General features: G+C 34.1%; 1 protein-coding gene across 1 annotated transcript in view; it reads right to left on the bottom strand.

Annotated features, from left to right (window-relative positions):
• IL1RAPL2 (interleukin 1 receptor accessory protein like 2) overlaps positions 1 to 22,160 on the bottom strand; it is a 565,961-nt gene that overhangs the window by 39,417 nt on the left and 504,384 nt on the right. The window contains exon 8 of the mRNA XM_063084855.1: positions 15,762 to 15,891. Coding sequence (XP_062940925.1) covers positions 15,762 to 15,891 — 130 coding nt within the window. The remainder of the gene's footprint in view (positions 1 to 15,761; positions 15,892 to 22,160) is intronic.

Here is a 22,160-nt window from a genome sequence, read left to right as displayed (position 1 = left end):
GGGAAAAACAACTTACCTATAGAGGAACAAGAATAAGAAATACATTATACTTCTCTTTAGAAGCCACGTAAACAGAAGAAAGTGGAGTGAATATATAAGGTGTTAGAAGAAAATAATCACCACCCTAGAATGCTGTATTCAGCTAAATAATCCTTCAAAAGTAAAGAAGAAATAAAGACTTTCTCATACAAACAAAAACTGAGGGAACTTGTCACCAGTAGACCTGTCTTACAAAAAATGTTAAAAGAAGATCTTCATAGAAAATGAAAATAATATGTCAGAAATTTGGATCTACATAAAGAAAGAATTAGAGCAGGAATAAATGAAGATAGGATAAAATCTTTTAGTTTTCTCATTCTTAATTGATCTAACAGGGAACAGTGTGTTCAAAATAACTGCAATGTATTTGGTGAGTATAGCTGATAGATAGGCAAAATTAGTGACAGCAATGTTACAAGAGAAAGAAAGGAGGAATTGTTTATACTCTGATATAAGGTACCAGCATCACCTATGAAATAGTGTAGTATTATTTGAAAGTGGACTTGGATTAGTTGTAAATGTATATTGCAAACTCTAGGGCTACCACTAAATTTGTTAAAGTATAATTGATATGCTAAGAGAGGAGTGAAAATCGAATAATATATTCAGTTAAAATCAGAGAAGGCAGAAAAAGAGTGGAAGATAAAAAAAAGGAAACAAAGAACAAGAGCAATAAATAGAAAATTATTACCAATATAGTAGATATTTAACCAACTGTATTAATAATCACTTTAAATGTGAATGGTATAAACAAAACAATTAAAAGACAGATTGTCAAATGTAAAAACAAGACCCAACTCTATGTTGTTTATAAGAAGACCACTTTAAATATAAAAACAGAGATGGGTTAAAAGTAAAAGTACAGAGAAAGATATACCATGTTAATAATAATAAACTGGAATAGCTATGTATTAATTTCAGACAAAGCAGACTGCAGAGCAATGAAAATTGCTAGGGATATAAAGGGGCATTTAATGATAAAGGGGTTACATTTTAAAAACACACAATATACCCTTTATGTATCTACAGAGTGTCAAAATACATGAGGCAAAAAAATAATAGAACTACAAAGAGAAATAAACCCACTATTATAGTTGGAGACGTCAAAACCCCTCTATCAGTAATAGCAGGCAGAAAACCAGCAAGGATATTGTTGAACTGATCAGAATCATTGACCAACAGGATATAATTGCCATTTATTGAATACTTCATCTAATAATAGCAGTTTACACATTCTTCTCAAGTTTACATTGAAGATTCACCAAAACAGACCATATTGTAGGCCATAAAATATACATTGACAAATTTAAAATAATAAAAATATGCTCTCAGACCATAATAGAATTGAAATAGAAATCAATAACATAAAGATAGCTGTAAAATTCCAAATTATTTGGAGATCAAGCAATATGCTTCTAAAAAATATGTAGGTCAAAGAACACTTAAAAGAACTTTGAATCCATATAAAAATAAATTAAAATGAAAATACCACTTATCAGTTTTTTTGGGGGGAGCAGTGCTTAGACAGAAATTTATAGCAGCAAATGCATGTATTAGAAAAGAAAGACCTAAAGTCAATCATCTAAGATTCTAACTTAGGAAACTAGAAAAAAAAAAAAAAAAAAGAAACAAATTTAAAGTAAGCACAGGAAAAGAAATGATAAAAATTAGAGCAGATATCAATAAAATTAAAAACAGGAAAACAATAGAGACAACAAAACCGAAAGCTACTTCTTTGAAAAATATCAATAAGACTGATGAACCTTTAGTCAGAGTCAAGGAAATAAATGACACAAATTTCTAAATTATAAAATTCAGGAATTAAAGAGGGACCATACTACTGATACCATTGATATTAAAGGATAATAAAGGGATAATATAAAATAGTAAGTCCACAAAATTGATAACTTAAGGTGACATTCTTTGCAAGACACAATCTATCAAAACTCACAAAAGGAGAAATAGATACCTGAATAGGTCAATATTTATTATAGAATTTGAATCGATAATTAATAAACCTTCCAAAGCAGAAGTTATCAGGCCCAGATAGGTTCACTGTGTTTCACAAACATTGAAATGATAGTAATTCTTACAAACTGTTCTAGAAAACAGAAGCGCAGTAAGTACTTGCTAACTCATTCCTTGAAGCCAGCATTACTGTAATACCAAAACAGACAAAGACACTACAAGAAAGGAAAACTAAAGGCTAATATCTCTCATGAACAGAGATGCAAAAATCCCCAACAAAATATTAGAAAATCAAATCCAACAATGTACGAAAAGAATCATACACAATGACCAATTAAGATTTATCCCAGGTATACAAGGCTGGCTCAATATTTGTAAACAAATTAATATAATTCATCATCTCAACAGGCTAAAGAGGAAAAATAATGTGATCATATCAGTAGATGCTGAAAAATTATTTGACCAAACCCAACACCCATTCATGATAAAAACTTTCAGAAAACTAGAAATAGAGGGAAACTTACTCACTTTGATAAAGAACATCTAGAAAAAACCTAAAACTAACATATTTCATGGTGAGAAACTGAATGCTTTCTCTCTGAGTTCAGAAACGAGGCAAAGCTGTCCTTTCTCTCACTACTCCTCCTCAACACCATATGAACATCTTAATGTAATATGACAAGAAAATAACATAAAAGGTATACACATTCTTAAGGAAGAATAAATTCACAGATGACATGATTCTGGTTTTCTATGTAGAAAATCCCAAAGCATCTATGAAAATTTCCTCAAACTAATAAGCAATTACAGCAAGGTTGCAGGATATAAGTTAGCATACAAGAGTCAATTGCTTTACTATATTCCAGCTATGAGCAATTGAAACTTGAAATTAAAAACACAGCATCATTTATGTTAGCACCAAAAAAATTGAAATACTTATGTATAAATTAACAAATTTAACAAATTGTGTATAAGATCTGTGAGGAAAACTATAAAATGTCATGAAAGAAATCAAGATCTTGAAAAAAAGAAATCAAGATATAAATAAATGGAGAGATATTTCACATTAATGAATAGGAAGTCTCAATATTGTTAAGATGTCATTTTTCTCCAACATGACGTATAGATTTTAAAAAATCCCAATAAAAAATCCAGGAAATTATTTTATGATTATTGATAAACTGATAGTAAAACTTATAAAGAAAGGCAAGATACCCAGAATAACTCTCTATTGAAAAAGAAAAGTCAGAGGAATGACACTACTTGACTTTAAGACTTACTATAAAACTGCATTAATTAAGACAGTGAGGTATTGTCAAAATAATAGACAAATAGATCAATGGAATAGAATAAAGTGCGTAGAAATAGACCAACATATACTGAACCCAAATTTAGTGAACTGATCTTTGACAAAAGAGCAAGGGCAGTTCAGTGGAGAAATGATAGTCTTTTCAACAAGTGGTGCTAGAACTTGATATCCATATGCCAAAAAAAAAAAAAAAAAAAAAATGAATGTAGACACAGCACAGACCTTAAACTTTCCACAAAAATGAACTGAAAATGAATCATAGATGAAAATGTAAAGCACTAAACTATATAACTTTTAGAAGATTATATAAGAGAAAATCTAGATGCTCTTGAGTTTAATGACAAATTTCTAAATATAACAGCAAAGGTGTCCATGAAAGAAAAAAAATGATTTTAGACTTCATTAAAATTAAAAACATCTATTCTGTGAAAGACTGTTGAAGAGAATGAAAAGACAAGCAATAGGGTGTGAGAAAATATATGCCAACACACTTTTGTTAACATATTTGTCTGTTTTGGTGTACAAAATTTACAAAGACCTCTTTAAACTCAACAATAAGAAAATTAACAACCCAATTAAAAAGTGGGCAAAAATATGAACATAAACTTCACCAAAAAAGTTATATGGATAGCAAATTCACATATGAATACATGTTCAACATCATATGTCTTTAGGAAATTTAAAATTAAGACAATAACATACACTACACACCTATTAGAATGACTAAAATCCAATATACTGACAAGACCAAATGTTGGTGAAAATGTGGAGCAAAAGGAACTCTCATTCATTGCTGGTGGAAATGCAGAATTGTACAGCCACTTGAAAGATGTTTTGGCAGTCTCTTACAAAGCTAAACATCATCTTCCCATATGATCCATCAATTACACTTTTTATATCTACACAAAAACCTGCAGACAAGTGTGTATAGCAGTTTTATTCGTAATTGTCAAAACTTAGAAGCAACCACGAGGTAATTCAATAGGTGAATGGACAAACAACTGTGGCATATCCATACAATAGAATATTATTCAGTGATAAAGGGAAACGAGCTATCAAGCCACAAAAAGACATGGAGGAACTTTAAATGCATATTACTAAGTGAAAAACAAGTTTGAAAAGGTTACATACTGAATGATTTTAACCATACGACATTCAGGAAAAGGCAAAATTACAGGGATAGTAAAAAGACCATTGGTTACCATACGTTTGAGGGGAGAGAGGGAGAGATGAATAGGTAGAGGACAGGGGATTTCTAGGACAGTAAAACTATGTCATATGATGCTGTAATGGTGGACACATGATGTTATGCATTTGTTAAAAACCCGTGGAAATGTATAACACAAAGAGTGAATCCTCATATGAACTATGGGCTTTAGCTAATAATAATACATCAGTAGGGTTGCATCAATTGTAACAAATGTACCCCACTAGTGCAAGATGTTAATAATAGGTGAAAATGGGAGGAGGGACAAAGGGGGTGCATGGAAACTCTGTACTTTCTGCTCATATTATTTATTATGGTAAAAAAAACACATAACATAAATGTACCCTCTTATCTGTTCAACATTTTTGTAAACCTAAAACTGCTGTAAGAAATAAAGCCTATTAAATACAATACAATACAATACACACACACACACACACACACACACACGTACATATACAACTCTCCTTTGTCTTTTCAAAAAGTGTTTTACTAGAGCTACTTTTTCAGGGCATGCTTGAGCCTTAATTTTTGTGTCATCAACAATTAGCATAGTGTTGTTGGCATCATGGGAACTCAATAGAAGCACACTGAATAAATAGATTTTTTTTAATTTTTATTTTTTATTATTAGCACATTCATTATTAAAGATCGTAATTTATTTTTTATGTCTTTTATCTGACTTATCCACTCCCCAAATCCCCTCCCTCCATTCCCCCCATCTCTAGTATCCTTAGCTATGTTCTCTCCTTCTGAAAGTTCAACATATTTTTGTGGTCCTTTTTCCTTCCTTCCTTCCTTCCTTCCTTCCTTCCTTCCTTCCTTCCTTCCTTCCTTCCTTCCATCCATCCATCCAGTTATGAGTGAAAACTTGTAATATTTCTCTTACTTTGTCTGGCTTATTTCACTTAACATAATTTTCTCCAGACTCATCCATGTTGCTGCAAATGGTAGAATTTCATTTTTTTTTATGACTATTATTCCACTGTGTATATATACCACGTTTTTCTTATCCTGTCGTCCGCTGACAGACACTTAGGTTGTATCTATATTTGGTTATTGTAAATAGAGCTGCGATGAACATGGGAGTGCAGGTGTCCCTTTGTACAACGATTTCCATTCTTTGGATATATACCCAGTAGTGGGATTGCTGAATTATATGGTAGTTCTATCTGTACTTGTTTGAGGAACCTCCATACTGTTTTCCACAATGGCTGTGCTAATTTACAGTCCGATCAACAATGTAGAATAGTTCTCTTTCCCTAAATCCTTGCCAGGATTTCTTATTCTTGTTCTTTTTAATAGTGGCCAGTCTAATTGGGGTGAGATGATATCTCAATGTGGTTTTGATTTGCATTTCTGTGATGATTAGTGATTCTGGGCATTTTTTTCATGTACCTGTTGGCCATTTATATTTCTCTGAAAAATGAATATTCATCACCTTTCCCATTTTTTTAATTGGATCAAAAATCAACACCCCAAAATCAGTAGCATTTTTATACTCCACCAATGAACTAGCAGAAACAGAAATCAAGAAAGCAAGTCCATTTACAATAGTCACCAAAAAATAAAATACCTAGGAATCACTTTAACCAGGGATTTGAAAGATCTCTACAATGTCAACTACAAAACACTACTGAAAGAAATTAGAGGACACAAAAATGTGGAAAGACATACCATGCTCTTGGATGGGAAGGTTTAACATCATGAAAATGTCCATTCTACTGAAAACAATCTACAGATTCAATGCAATCCCCATCAAAATACTAATGACATTCTTCACAGAAATAGAAAAAGCAATCTTAACACTCATATGGAACAACATAGGACCCCAAATAGCCAAAGCAATCCTGAGCAGGAAAAAAAAAAAAAAAAAAAAATGGAGGCATAACACTCCTTGACTTCAAATTATATCCCAAAGCTGTTGTAACCAAAACATCATGGTACTGGCATCCAAATAGACACCTGAATTAATGGAACAGAATAGAAAACCTAGGAATCAACCCACATGCTTACAGCCAACTGATCTTTGACAAAGGTGATATGAACATACATTTGGGAAAAGACTGCCTTTTCAATAGATGATGCTGGGAAAATTAGATATCCATATGTAGAAGAATGAAACTGGATCTGTAACTCTCACCATATACCAAAATCAACTCAAAATAGATTAAAGAATTAAATATAAGACCAGAAACCATAAAATTACTAAAGGAAAACATAGGAGAAATGATCGAGGATTTAGGACTGGGCAGTGACTTTATGAATAACACCCCAAAAGCACAGGCAACAAAAGAAAAAATAAACAAATGGGATTACGTCAAACTAAAAAGCTTCTACACAGCAAAAGAAACAATCAATAGAGTGGAAAGACAACCTATGGAATGGGAGAAAATATTTGCAAACTATACATTCAAGAAGGGATAAACATTCAGAAAATATATACTCAAACAACTATACAGTACAAAATTTTTTTAAAAAAGATGTACTTTTGTTAATGTGTCATGAAAAGATATGGACGAACCTTAGATGCATATTATTAAGTGAAAGAAGCCAATCTGAAAAAGCTACAAACTATATGATTCCAGCTATATGCCATCCTGGAAAAGGCAAAATTTTGGAGATCGTAAAAAGATCAGGAGTTGCCAGAGTTTTTGTGGGAGGGAGTGATGAACAGGTGGAACACAAATTTTTAGGGCAGTGAAACTATTTCATATGATAGTATAATTGTAGATAACATGTCATTATACATTTCTCAAAATATATAGAGTGTACAACACCAAGAGTGAACCCTAATGTAAACTATGGATTTTAGTGATGAGGATGTGTCAATATAAGCTCATTGATTGTAAGAAATGAACCACTCTGGTGCTAAATGTTGATAATAGGAGCGGCTGAGGAGGGGACAGCAGGTACATAGGAACTCTGTACTTTCCACCCAATTTTGCTGTGAATCTAAATCTGATCCAAAAATTAAAATGTGTATGTGTATTTGTGATACTAGAAAGGCACTATATTAATGCTATTTAGTACAGTTTGATGCTATTAAACAGATATTTTAAAAGCTCTATGTGGCTATCATTGTGGTTAGCTGGGATGTATTAATAAAAACAATGCTGTCTCAACTTTTTTACATTACTTATCATTGTTGACTTCCTCTGATAAAATTTAACTAGGGAAGTGAAAGGAGAAAGTAAAAAGGAAAATACTTATTAGTAAGGAAATTCCATACTACTTTCCAGTTTTTTTTTTCCAACAGCAATGGTACTTTAAATTATTTATAAAGACTCTGAATTGTCACCAGAGAGCCCGAAGATCATATTCCCCAATGTCTGCCCATATTAGCAAAATCACTACTACCACTACAGCTGTCATCATCATCAGAAAGTATTTATTAGTAAGCAACAATCTGCTTGGCTAGGCACAGTACTAATATTTACATATAGGTGCTCCCTGCTCTCCTAAAATCCGTAATTTAAAAGAAGTGATAAATGCATGGAATTATCATTCATAGCATTCAGATAAGGAACACAGATGCAATGGAATCTTAGTGAAATCTTGGTTAATGGAATTGTTCAGAAATGGGGATTCTGGATAATTGAATTTTCTGTCACCTGAGATTTAAATAGAAAATCCTGTTGGTTTCTTAATTGAGGTGAAAATTCTAAAATATCTAAGTCCCATTTTCATTCATTGTAAATAGTCCCTTGAAGTAAAACTAAATTGAGTCCTCCTTTGATAGTTAGGTATCTTGCAAAGTCTCTAGGTTATTATTTTGAGTATAAGTAATCATTGTCCAGGCACGATGACTGAGAATATAAAGGGTAGGAGGTATTTAAAAACAAGACAAAACAACAACAACAACAACAACAACTTTTAATTAAACAAGATCTTTTGGGTCATTTCTTTTTTGCCTGTTAAAGCCTTATTCATCAAAGACCAGCATCAAGCCTGTAGCGGGACAAAATCAGATTTATTGACTCAATGCATGGGGGGAGGGGCACTCAAGAGGAACTGTGTATTGATCCTTGATTGAAGGAAGAAAGAAAAAATATTTTGTAACATTTAGGTTTCTACTGAAAGATTTTGAGGAGGGTCTAGGGAAGCAGGGATAAACTCTTGATTGGGAGGAGTATCTTAGGCGTGATCAGGAGAAGGGGGGATTTAGCTAGGGACTGAGCACTGTCATGAGGCGAGTTTGTCTTAGCAATTGAGTATCTCCAGTAATAAATGAAAATAGCAAAGCAGTTCTGGGCATCACTGCTAAGAAAGCAGTAGTTATTCAAAGGAGGTGGGGGTCGTTACGGCATTTTATAACTGCTGCATGACCTTGGGAAAAACAGTGTTTTCTGTTTAACTTTGCAGCTGGCTTTATCTGTCTGTCCTCCCAGCCTGATTAATGACAGGGCTGCTTTTTCTCAGTCCATACTGATTTTCACTCTTTCAGTCCTGGGCAGGTTTTGACTCTTTACAGCCTAAATATGGAGTACAACAATGCATTTTGGACAATTGAGAATTCTTGCTAGCTGTGTTTTGATAAATTCAATCTAGCCCCACAATCTGTGAACCGCACGAGGGTAGCTCTTTGTCAGTCTCTAAACCTCAATTTTTTTCATCTGCAAAATAAAGCTAATACTATTTGTCTCAGATGGTTATTATGAGGATCCAATGTGATTTAGGATGCCAAAATGCTTTTGCAATCTGTTATGTATTACAAAAACATGAAGTGGAATTATTATATTATTATTTACTACTTATAGTTTCTAGTCTACAGCAGCTTACAATCCAAGGCAATATAGTTAAGACTGGGCATCTACAGTCTGCTCAGTAAATGAAGAAAGATAATATGTCTTAGGTAGGCTTTAAATAATTTATACATATAGCAAGGCTGAGACTGACTCTGGAACTATGAATAGTAGTCACCACTCCTCCAAAATGATCCTTCAGATAACTGGCAATTAAGGCTGGTCCTGGGTAAAACTATGCTGCTTATGAAGATTATCTTTTCCATTGAAGCCTCCTTATGACATACAAAATTTCCATTCACGTATAGGTGTGATGAGATTTGAAACATTTAAATTAAAGGCAAAGTGATGAACGGTGTTCCTTTTTCTGGTGGTATGGGCTGAGAGTGGGAGGAAAAAATACTTTTTTTTTTTGAAGCTAAATTTCGGAAAGGACAAGAACACGTGGAGTGCTTCAAGGCACTAAAAAAGTTTGTTAGAGGTTGCCAAAACAGAGCTCATCATTGTTCCTGGGATTCTAATGATTTCCTCTGTACTTTTGGGACAAACTACATATTCACAGATCCATATTGTTTTTTAAGAAGAGTGAGTTACTAATAGGTTATTTTGAGTCTTTAAGATAGACTCACTTTATTTTGAGCATAAAATCTTTTCATAATGATATCAGGATTCCCTTATTTGTTAGAGCATTTTACTCATTCAAAGAGAGGCTGTTAAGGTAAGGGGATAGAACAGAAGACCAGAAAGTGGTGAAAGCAGGAGTGAAGAAACTAAAACTAAAAACAAACAAACAAAAGCATATTATACTTGCAGCTTTTTAAGAATTGAATGTAAATGAAATTATTTGCATTTTAAGAAGCTTTAGTGAAAAATCTTAAGACAAATTGGATGTGTTTTTCAGGTCAAGAATTACAAAAGATTTTGTAAACAATTTTATAGTATTGCCTGAGGAAGAAAACATTAGGTATTGATACAGCGATTAGTAAAGTGGGATTTGTAATTGAAAATTACTCTTAGTTGGGACAAAGCAATTGTCTTGAAATTCATGCAGTCTCCATCAACAACCAGATGCAATTCACAACCCTGCAGGCAACTTAAAGATTATTATTTCTTAATAGGACTGGTTCAATTTTTCTGGCATTTTTTAGTAGCTATGTGGAATACATACCTCACTAACTAATTCTTATTTTTAAAAAATTCTCAAGCCTCTTGTAAGATTAATTAAAAGGAAGTTCTTAGAGGTGCAGAACTGGGGCGGCCTTCTTAGAATGTTCACAAACAAAGGCTACTTCTTTTCATGAACTCTCCAATCCCACTTTACAAGCAGTTCCCATTAAGGTTTAACAGAAGGACAGATATTAGGAAGCCCTCTCCTAATGATGATTCCCACTGGGTCTCCTCCAAATAATTATTTGACTTCTCTGAATAGACATGGTGGAACTTGCAGCACTCCTTGTTGGAATGAATTTTAAATGGTAAAAAAAAAATAACCAAACTTAAACAATTGTAGCTTATGCTACCACATACACTAAATTCCTTTACTATCTCTACAAATTACATTTTTGGGGGGTCAGTGGAAGGGTTGTGATGCAGTTGTGATCAAAGGAAGATAAAGGGGAATCTGTATGCCCAAAAGGTCTAAGTACCTTGGCAATGAGTTGCAAGTCAGGAGACCACAGTGGTTAAAGTGAACCAGAGAGTAAACAAATGAGAACTACAAAACCGTGGCCAAGATTTGATCTAATATACTAGTCAAGCTGCAGGGGAACTGCTAAATACAGCTGTTGTGCCTACTGAAGTCTAAGTGACATTATCTCATGCAGCCTTGGTAACCATTATCCATGCTTTTCCCTAGGTAACTTATTTTTAAAGTCCTGTATTCCACTAGGGCAATACTAAGAGATAAAAACATTGCAATACATACTTATAGATAAGACCAAGCTTTTATCCAAGAAATCGAGAACCTAGGCAGAGAAGCCAGTCTTCTTGCCAGGTCCAATGCCTCTCGGCAGCTTCTGCACAAGTCAACTGCCCGGGCACTATTTATTTAAATCCCCACTTCATAGATCTGCTTGGCAATGTTTGATTGTTGGCCTTCCACCCAAATTCATATGTTGGAACCTAATACCCAATGTGATAGTATTAAGAGGTAGAGTATTTGGGAAATGATCAAGTCATGAGGGCTCCACCCTCATGAGTGGTATTAGTGCCCTTATAAAAGCTCCAGTGAGCTCCCTTGCCTCTTCTGCTATGTGAGGACACATAGAAGGTGCCATCTATGAGGAACAGGCCCTCACCAGATATCAAATCTGCTAGTGCCTTGTTCTTGGACTTCCTAGCCTCCAAAACTGTAAGCAGTACATTTCTGTTGTTTATAAACGACCCAGTTCAAGAAATTTGATATAGCAGCCTGAACAGACTAAGACAACCCTGAAGGAGAGCCATGCATCCAGAAGTAAATTTTGTTTCCAGAAATGTCTTTGAGAAGAACACCCTAATTAAAATCCTCAGCATTCTGCTGTGAGAACCATTTCATTTGGAGAAAATGTGTGGGCTATGAAAGAATGCAGATCTTCTCTTGGTTCAACTAATGATATGACTAGCAATTTTTTTTTTCTATTCAACTGCCAAATTTGTTCTAATCTGCCATGCTGTGTGAAAATCTTGTATGCTTTTTTTCAAGGACATTGGCTTTGGAGGCTAGAAGACAGAATCTAGTAATTAACTCCTGTGTCAGCATAAATGTCCATAGCCTGAAGGAATTCTGGAATCCACACAAGCTCCCAAATAGATCAGAGATCACACAATTAATATTATAAAATGACTGACTATTTGTTTATGTTGGCCAGGAATTCCTGCCTTTTTGTTTGCACTTCTCTGAAGGTGCCTCTAGTTAGCAAAGGGGGTTTTGTGAAATTTTCAGAATAAATTTCCAGTATCTTTACTCTACTGAAAATATAGTTATATGCCCCCTTTTATTGGGGGAACAGGTTTGAGGAAAGTGGAGACAGAGGATGTAACAGAATCAAATAAACAATGGTTTTTTGTAAACAATGAAAGGTTGACTTCCTATAGGACTTACTAGCTGGTGGACTCATTTGGCACCTAATATAGTGGCTTGTTCTGGATTTAACTGTTTCATGCTTGTATTTTTTTTTTTTTTTTTTTTTTTGGTCTCACACCAACTCTAATCATTTGCTGCCAGAGAGAAGCAGCAGTGCCTCACTTTTCTTTTGTAAAATAGTATAACCACTTTAGAATACAGATAGGCAGATTCTTAAAAAGTTAAGTAATCCTGGAAAAGAAAAAGGACAGTAGGCAAAAACTAAGGAAATCTGAATAAAGAAATTACTTTAGTTAATAATGATGTATCAATTTTGGTTCATTAACTGTAAAAAATGTACTAGAGCAACTTAGGAGGTTATTAATAGGGAAACTGGGTATGGGGTACATAGGAACTATCTATACTATTTTCACAATTTTTCTGTAAATCAAAAATTATTCCAAAGCAGTTTGTTTTAAAAAATCATAACTAAAAAATGAACTAAAAGAGTTAAATGTGTACCTACCACATAATTCAGCCTCTCCATGTCTAGGTATTTAGCCAAGAAAAAAGGAAATATATGTATATCCAAAGATGTTTATATGAATGTTCATAGCAGCTTTATTTGTAATAGTCCCAAACTGCAAACAACCCAAATGTTTATCAACAGATGAATGGATAACCAAACTGTTGTATAATCATATAATGGAATACTACTCACAAATAAAAACGGAATGAATTATTGATATGAATAACAAGATGTATAAACCTCAAGATAATTGTGTTAAGTGAAATGGTCCAGACAAAAATGAGTTTATATAAAACTCTAGAAAGTGCAGCCTTGTTTATTGTGACAGGAAGATCAGTGTTGTGGGAGAAAGGCAGGAGGAAAGGATTTCAAAGGGGCACTAAAAATTGTGGCGGTGCTTTATATGTTATTTTTATTATGGTGATGCTTTCACAGGTGTATCCATATTGTACACTTTATATTGTATGTTGTTTATTGTATGTCACTTATATCCTAATAAAGCCACTTGTTTAAAAAAATCCACTCAGTCATGTACAGGAAATGGGAGATAATTATCTTAGTGTCATGTAATTATTACCCTTGATCATAAAACATAGCCCTGAGCATTCTAATAGTGAAAATTCTGCTACTAAATATGTACCAGTGTACCTATCATTTGTCCTTTGGGGTACCAGTTTCCTGTTCTGAAAAATGAAGAATGATTTTTAAGGTCTTTTACAGTTAGATACATTGTTAATCATCCCAAACGTGTAGTATCTAAAAACAATTTACAAGAAATGCAGTTGCATTAATTTCAAATAAATCTTAACTTGAAATTGCCTAAAAAAGTGTTACTAATTAGGAAACTTAAAGTTTAAATGGGAATTAATACTTAAGAATTACTTGTAGTATATCAATTATTATTCTCTGAATATCTGCTTTGTGCCAGGCAATTAATTAGAAGGGATTTTTTAAAAAAATAAAACTACTTTAATGAGATATGATTCATTTACCATACAATTCACCTATTGAAAGTGTACAATTATTATTATTTTTTTTTGGATATTCACAGATATGTTCAACCTTCACCATGTCACTTTTATAACATTTTTATTACCTCAAAAAAAAAAAAAAATGCCCCAGACTGCTTAATGGCTAGAGGGTTTCCTTTTGGAGTGACAAAAATGTTCTAGAACTAGATAATGGTGTTGGTTGCACAATATCATGAATGTACTAAATGCCACTGATTTGTACACTTTAAGATCATGCATTTTATGTTATGTTGTATTTTACCACACACACAAAAACATACCCATACACTTTAGTTATCACCCCTATCACCCCATCCCTCCCTGCTAGCCCTAAGCAACCAGTAATCTACTTTCTGTCTCTATGGTTTTACCTATTCTGGACATTGCATATAAATGAAATCATGTAATACGTGGTGTTTTGCCACTGGCTTCTTTCTCTGAGCATAATGTTTTCAAGGTTCATCCATGTTGTAGTGAACTTCATTCCTTTTTATGGCTAATAATATTCCACTTCATGAATATGCCACATTTTATTTATCCATTCATTATTTCATAGACATTTAGGTTGTTTCCACCTTTTGTCTATTATGAATAACGCTGCTATGAACATTCGTGCACAAGTTTTTGTGCGGATGTATGTTTTGATTGCTCTTGGTTATATACCTTGAAGGGGCTTAACTGCAGCACATGGTACCACTATGCTTAACCATTTTCCATTCCTACCAGCAATACATGACGTTTCCAATTTCTCCACATCCTTGTCAACCCTTGTTATAATCTTTTTTATTATAGTCATTCTAGTGAGTATGAAGTTGTATCATGTGGTTTTGATTTGTATTTCCCTGATGACTAATGATTCCAAGCACCTTTTCATGTACTTTTTGCCTATAAATATGCTCCTAGTGTTAATATTTTGCATAGGCTCTCAAAGTTTCATGGACCCTCCAAGTTATGAACCTCTAGAATAGAGTTATTAGGCAGATACATGAAGAGAAATTGTCATGGGAGTAATTATAAATTATATTTATTCATAGTTAATAATATACAGTATACTTGTGTCATTTATACTGGTATATAGTCAATAAAAAATGAAAGAATACATTTTAACATGGTTGCACTGAAATATTAGATTGATTTGAACTACATGATTCTTAATTAGGGTGGAGTGGGAAGGGTTCTAATTCCTATCAGAATGAGGAACATACACTACACATCACCATCTCTGAAACAAAGGGAAACCTCATTCACTGCATGGGGTAAGAAAAGTTACCTATCACTTTTTTCTACAAATGAGAAAGTACTAAATAGAATTAGAAAACCAATAGTATTGATATCTATATACCAGGGAGGTAGCTGTGTAACAGGAAAGTAAAAACAGGTCTAGGGATATGTTAAACAGAAGGATTAGTCACTTTTAGGATGATCAGTGGATGCTGGGAAAAATAAACACTATCCAAAAAGAGTCAAGTTCTTTTGGCTGAGTACCAGCTCACTATTGCCACCATAGCTTTACACTTATGAAATATGAAAGTTGTCTGTTCCCACAGAGTAAATGAACATTTGCCCAGTGGTCTTAGGAGTCATTTAAAAAGTTTGGACCTCTGTTATGACTGGATGGAGTAACAGTGTCCTAAGCTTTGGAAACTTAAAGAAATTTGCTTAGGCAGCTTTGAGAAGGTCATTACACCCTAATGGCATATTCTTAGAACATGAGAACAACCTCTTTATTATGTTAGAAGCTTACATATTTGCATTTCTTAAGGCAGTCACTCTTGGTCTCTACCAGATCAGCTTTTAGAGAATGGAATGAATTGAAGTTGCAATTAAAATCTTGGGCAGAATCCCTTCTAGGATGTGTTATTGCTCAACTGCAAAGACAGCAAAGAAAAATAAGCAATTCAAGTTCTGTACCTTATTTCACCTTCTCTAATGTGACCGGCCAGTTCCTCAATAAACTTCTCCCCTTTCATCCAGTAGATCATTGGCCCGGACTCTCCACTAAATCCGAAGAATGCTTTGCAAGGGATATTCAGTGGCTTACCTGAGAATGAGAGAAAAAGAAATAAGCAAATGACTCCTTTATATCACTGGGAAATAGGAAGGGACCATTTAAGAACCAAAGGAAAACTCAGAGGTTTTTCATGAGAAAATTTTAAAGTAGTTATAAGGGCTCCCAGGAAATTTTGAAATCCAAATATTATCAAAAATGAGAAAATAAAGTTACTCAGTTTTTAGAAGTTTATTTTTCCTGCCTCCCTCCCATTACTTTTTATTATGCTTCTTTGCGATTATAGCTAATTTTTTTTTTAATTGTGAATTTCTTACCAAATATATAATCATTTTTTTCTGGCATTCATTTTATTTTCTTCTTGCAAAGTATATCAGTAAGGGAAGAATGGTATAGTGAGCACAATATTGACATTTCTGACACTTACAGGAATTTCCCAATTCATAAGTTATATTATAGCATATCATTTTCTACATAACATGCAAATTTTGCCCTGATTAGAGGACTAGATGAAACAATTTCAAAATGTTTTTTCCTTGTAGTGTTCATGGTGGACTTGTTCCCATGATTACCCTGAGCCATGGACAAATTTTCCATTGTACACTTAAATTTATCCAAAACTTCCATGTTCTAAAAACTATTATTTTCTGAAACTGTTTCTCTTTAATTACCGGAACTAGTAATAGCTTTCTTTGAGGATCATTTCCACAAAACAACAACAACAACAACTTTTTAATAGGAGTTAGTCTATATTAAGACAAAAGGAAGATTAAGAACATCTCATAGACATTTGGATTCTGGGTGATAGACTAGGCTGACCCATAATAAGTGACTTGGTGCCAAATATTAGTTTTATTGTAGTGCAAATTTATACCTTAGCAAAACGACACGTTGGGGACCTTTTAATATTCCATAATTGTCAGAGCCTTCTATGTCAAGAGTCTCTCATGTATGTCTGATACAAATCTGAAACAAGTTTATTCCTTGTTGCTTTGAACATACGCTATGCCATATAAGTTGTGTAAAAGTGAAGGATAGTCTTGTATAGTGGGTAGTGTACTGTATTAATAGTCAGGAAACATCGATCCTAGTTTTGGATCTATCATGAACATGCAGACTGGCCCTGGGTAGATTACCTAACATTCTGTAAAGTGATTTCTCATATATGTAATGAGGACAGTAAAAATAGGAGGCTCAAATGAGACAACATATGAAACAGTGCTTGGTGAACTCAAAGGCCTCATCCAAATTTAGCATAGAGTATTTTTCTTTCTGTGGCTTGGTCATCCAAGTAGAAGTAAAATTTGAGGCAAAGTCTAATGTATATACTGAGATAGATACATGTTCACTTTGACCCTGTCAATCTCATGTCCTTTATTTAAGAGTTTCTATGGAGTAATACCCTTCTCTTATAAATGTTCTGTAAATTTTTCTTGGATTCTAGAGTAGGTATGATTCACTCAAGCAGGGTCTGAGTTTTCTGAAACTGAACACAGGGGTTTTTGTGTGCCTTGCTGCCATTTATTTCCATGAAATTGAAGGTATTAAGGAACATCAAACCAGATGGCAGAAAATCCAGAGATTGTGATAAACATTATTAGAAGAGAAACCAGTTGCTAAAACTACCAGTATATATATACATTTATACATATAAATTTTAGTTGTCATTTCTTTGGGCTATGTTGAAAGAATCTACCAAGTAAAATTCCTTTTAGTGATTCCTAGCATGTGGGTTCTCAGGCCTGGTTTGATTTTAATGGAGAAAGACAATTATAGCAACGTGCAAAAAGGGGTCTCCTCAAGGTGGTCTATCAAAAATGACAGCATCTGCCCTTTTCTTGGCACTACACACAAGGTACTGACTATTGCAGCAATTTCTCCTGGGAGGAATGTTTTTACTCTCCCATCAGACAGGTTCTTATTAAATAAATGCAAGAGACAGATATTTCAGCAGTCTGGTTTCTACAAAGGCTAAATAAATATCCTGAAGCCTTTTGTCAATGGCCAGAAACAGGAAAACTGTCCAACCATAATATGTAATACTCTGAGGAGAGTCCCAAAATCATCAGCTCTTGTGCCATATGGTGAAACTCAATGTGTGCCAGGGAGTGGGCACCTCCTCTTCTGAAGGCATGAGAGTTATCTCTCTGCATTTATTGGGAAAATAACCTGAAACAGAATTTCTCCAGGTATTTCTAAAATCTGGCTATGTGCAAACTCCTATCTACCATTTGCATCTGTTTGCTACTGTCTTGTTTTGCTGCCAGATATTTTAATGTCATTCCTGTGTTCTGTATGTCCTGTTAGTGGAGATGGCCACCTCACCTTTGCATCTAAAGTAGGTTGAAGACTATCAAAATAAAAAAGAGCTTTGTGAGTTGGTGCATCAGTGCTAGGTAATGAGGTAAGTGAAACTTTCTGGAAAGTGGCATAAAGTGGATTGTTTCTCCATTGCCCTGCTATTCTCCCAATTCCTTTCCTTAGAGGGCTCTGTGAGCAACTGCATTATGAATAGGTTGCTTAGAGACCTTAAAAATCTAGAATTCTCAACAGGCTTAAATTTTTTACAGTCATGTATTTTGCCAGACACTTGACTTGAAAAGGATAAACTCAGATTATTATTTTTTAAATTATTATTATTATTATTAGTAGTAGTAGTAGTAGTAGCATATTCATCATTACAAATCATAATCTTTCCCCATCCCCACCACCCAACCTATCACTCCTCAACACTCCTTCTTCCCTCCCCCCATCTCTAGTATCCTTAGCTTTATTCTCTCCTTCTGAAACTTCAATGTATTATTGTGGTCTCTCTCTCTCTCTCTCTCTCTCTCTCTCTCTCTCTCTCTCTCTCTCTCTGTCTCTGTCTCTCTCTCTCTCTCTTTCTCTTTCTTTCTCTCTGTCCTTCTGTCTTTCCTTCCTTCATCTTTCTTTCTTTCTATCTTTCTTTCTTTCCTTTCTTTCTTTCCTTCTCTCTTAGCACCCAGTTATGAGTGAGGAAATGTGGTATTTCTCTTTCCTTGTCTGATTTATTTCACTTAACATAATTTCCCCCAGACACATCCATGTTGCTGCAAATGGCAGAATTTCATTCTTTTTTGTGGCTGAGTAGCATTCCTTTGTGTACATATACCACATTTCCCTTATCCGGTCGTCTCTCGATGGATACTTAGATTGGTTCCATATTTTGGCTATTGTAAATAGGGCTTGATGAACATGGGAGTGCAGGTATCTCTTCAACACGATGATTTCCATTACTTTGGATATATACCTAGTAATGGGATTGCTGGATCATATGGTAGTTCTATCTGTAGTTGTTTGAAATTCAGATTATTAATATATTTAGGAGGAGAGTCTCTGGAGAGTGAGCTCGAACTCCTACATCCCATTACATTTTCTTGGGTGTTAGAGCCCCAAATTTTTCAAAACCAGATCATGAGATAACAAAATCAAAGAGTAATGAAAGTTGATGTGGTGGTAGTGGTGGCTGGGTTTGTGTGTCTGCTTGTTTGTGTGTCTGTGTGTGTGAGTGTGGGATTAAGAAGGAAATGGGAGTTGGAGAGGGATAGGGTCCACATCTTACAATTCTCACATTTTCTAAATAACTAATGAAGATATACATCAGTGGTGTGCTGGTAAATATTTTACAACTGATTTTCTGGAAAAAAAAAGTATGCATATAAATATATACATTTATTACAAATTATACCGATATAAAGGATGTCAAACAATTTACAAATAATAATAAAAAGCAATATTTTTAGTGTAAATTCCATGTACACAGATCATTCTCATAGAATGCTTTCATTTATTTTTGTGAAACCCATGTTTGCAAATGAATAACAAATGTAGTTCCAATATGAATATTGGTCATTATTTTCATTAACAGTAATGAGAAAGGTGAAAGTAAAACAATAGAAGAATGTCAGAACTTCACTTGTTCTTCAGTTATGTGAGTGACTTTATTTGATAAATTGGATAATAGATTCTGTTTTGCATTTCAAATTCATAGAAGTGCTCTTAGAAGAACTTTAAAAGGATCTGAGATTGAATTACCTGATGTGAGAGAATTGCAGGTTAAGGGTGGAAAGATAAAATCTATTTTATTTTGACCACATACCTTAATGTCTTCTACCAGAAGTTTCTAAAAATTTCTCAAGGACAACAGTTTGATTTTCAGTACTTTTATTTAGCTCCACCCCCACCCTTTGATGGGCTATGGATTTTATAAAAACCAGAGATAACCATCAATGCCCTTTTCTTGCCAAATAATTTTTCTCCATTCTTTGTCATATTTTTCTGTAAACAATTTTCAACCTCTTTTAAAGTCTTTTCTAAATAGTCCTATTACCTCTATCTCTTGGGATGCATTTTTTTTTCCATTTGAGTGAGGGGAAGCACCCTCTTGGTGGTTAATTTTCTTGTGAAATTTGTAGTTTCATTACTGTGTTTTCATCTACAGCAGGGATTGTTTTCTGTGGGAGTCACAGATGCTGAGGGCTGTGGAGGAATTCCCTCAGAGTAGTTCCAAGTTTGCCTCTGCCAAGGTCCTACAAGTTTCACTGGTTTGGAACCAGTTTTTCTGTTAATTTCTTAGCTTGGAGATTTGTGCCACATGTGGATTGTGTGCATTTAAAATCAGAGTTCCAATTTATTTTAAATGTTTTTTTTTCCATTCATGACCATGGCCCTGGACTGAATGTAAATTTTCTGGTTGCTTTCCTAGATCAATGAGTAGAGTTTTTTAGTCCCCATTTCATAGACTTCTAGGCTTTATAGACTATTCAGGTTTCTAGATTTTTGCTGGGATCTCAATTCTAGCTCCATACTTTAAAAAGATCCTGAGCTCAAGCCCTTAGACCCCTAAGGTTCACATCTAATTTTGTTATCCCCGGGAGGTATTCATCTTCAGTTTATACTCCTCTCTCTGGCTTCGAGTTCCCTTTCATTCCTAAAACCAGAATTTCCCTTACTTACATTCAAGCTGGGCTAAGCATGTAAAATCTTTGCTTTTTTTTTGACCAGTATTTCTCTGTGGTTAGAACCAGATGTGAGTCTTTACCATGTCAATTCAGTCTACCATATTGACAAAGTGTCTGAAATTTCAACACAGAAATCTATAAATTGTATATCTTTGTCCTGAATAATCAACTTAATTATATTTTCACCATTCTCACCAACGAGTTAAATATAGAGTTTCTGTTCCTGTTACCGCTGACATAGAGATTCTCCTTTCTTCCCTGAGCTCACACTTAGATTTGGCCTTTTAAGATGAGATGAAAAGGAGTGCATGGTTATGATGCCAAGGTGAAAGCTATTCACCTTCCTGCTGTGCTTTTTGTACTTAAAATTGTAGCTTCAACTTTTGAAAAGTTTGTTCCTTCATTCAGAAGGGAATCCACAATTAGAGCACACACCTTTTATTAGTATTTGTGAGAGTGCCCTGAGCCACATGCTCTAGTCTAGTAAGTCAGTGTCAGGACATAAGGAACACAGGGACATATTTCATGTTTCTTTCAATTGTAAGATACATTTTTAAGAAGTTTCATTTATTTTTGTGGAACACATGCTTGCAAATGAAAAACAAGTATAGCTCCAACGTGAATATTGGTCATTATTTTCATTAACATTAATAAGAAATGTGAAAGTAAAACAATGGAAGAATGTCAGAACTTCACTTGTTCTTCAGTTATGTGAGTAACTTTATTTGATTAAGTCAAATTCTGTGCTAATAATGCACTGAAACTTGTGAATTAGTTCCTCAAAAATTTACAACAGAGCTGAGATCATCATTATATTAACGACACTCTTACACATATGCATTCCAGTATGTTTTATTTTAATGAGTGGGAGATAAAGGGTGGAATAATAACTTGAACATGGGAAATGCCCCATTAAGAGTGTCTCTTACAGTGCATGTCATCTGTCCAGTGTGTTAAGTGGGAAAAAGCTGAAAACAAACATTCCATAAGTGTGGCTTGCCTGAGGTGGAGAGAAACATATATTCTCTCATTTTGAAAATAAAATGTTTATATATATATATATATATATATATGTATAAATATATATGCACATATATGTATAAATATATATGCACATATATGTGTATATACATACATACATATATACACACATACATACACACACACACATAAATATATATAAAATAGCTTAGTGTAGTTTTTATCACAAGATAGTTCTTCATTCCTCATAGTGGCCTTTCCTATCAGACAGCTAATAGGGTAAGTACCTACTTAAAGCAGAAACTACACTGGTAAAAACACCAGGGTTCATGCTTTCTC

The sequence above is a fragment of the Cynocephalus volans genome, chromosome X (assembly GCF_027409185.1).
Source record: "Cynocephalus volans isolate mCynVol1 chromosome X, mCynVol1.pri, whole genome shotgun sequence".
In the NCBI taxonomy this organism is placed as follows: Eukaryota; Metazoa; Chordata; class Mammalia; order Dermoptera; family Cynocephalidae; genus Cynocephalus; species Cynocephalus volans.
The sequence above is the reverse complement of the archived record's forward strand: the minus strand, read 5'-3'. Positions and strand labels throughout refer to the sequence as shown.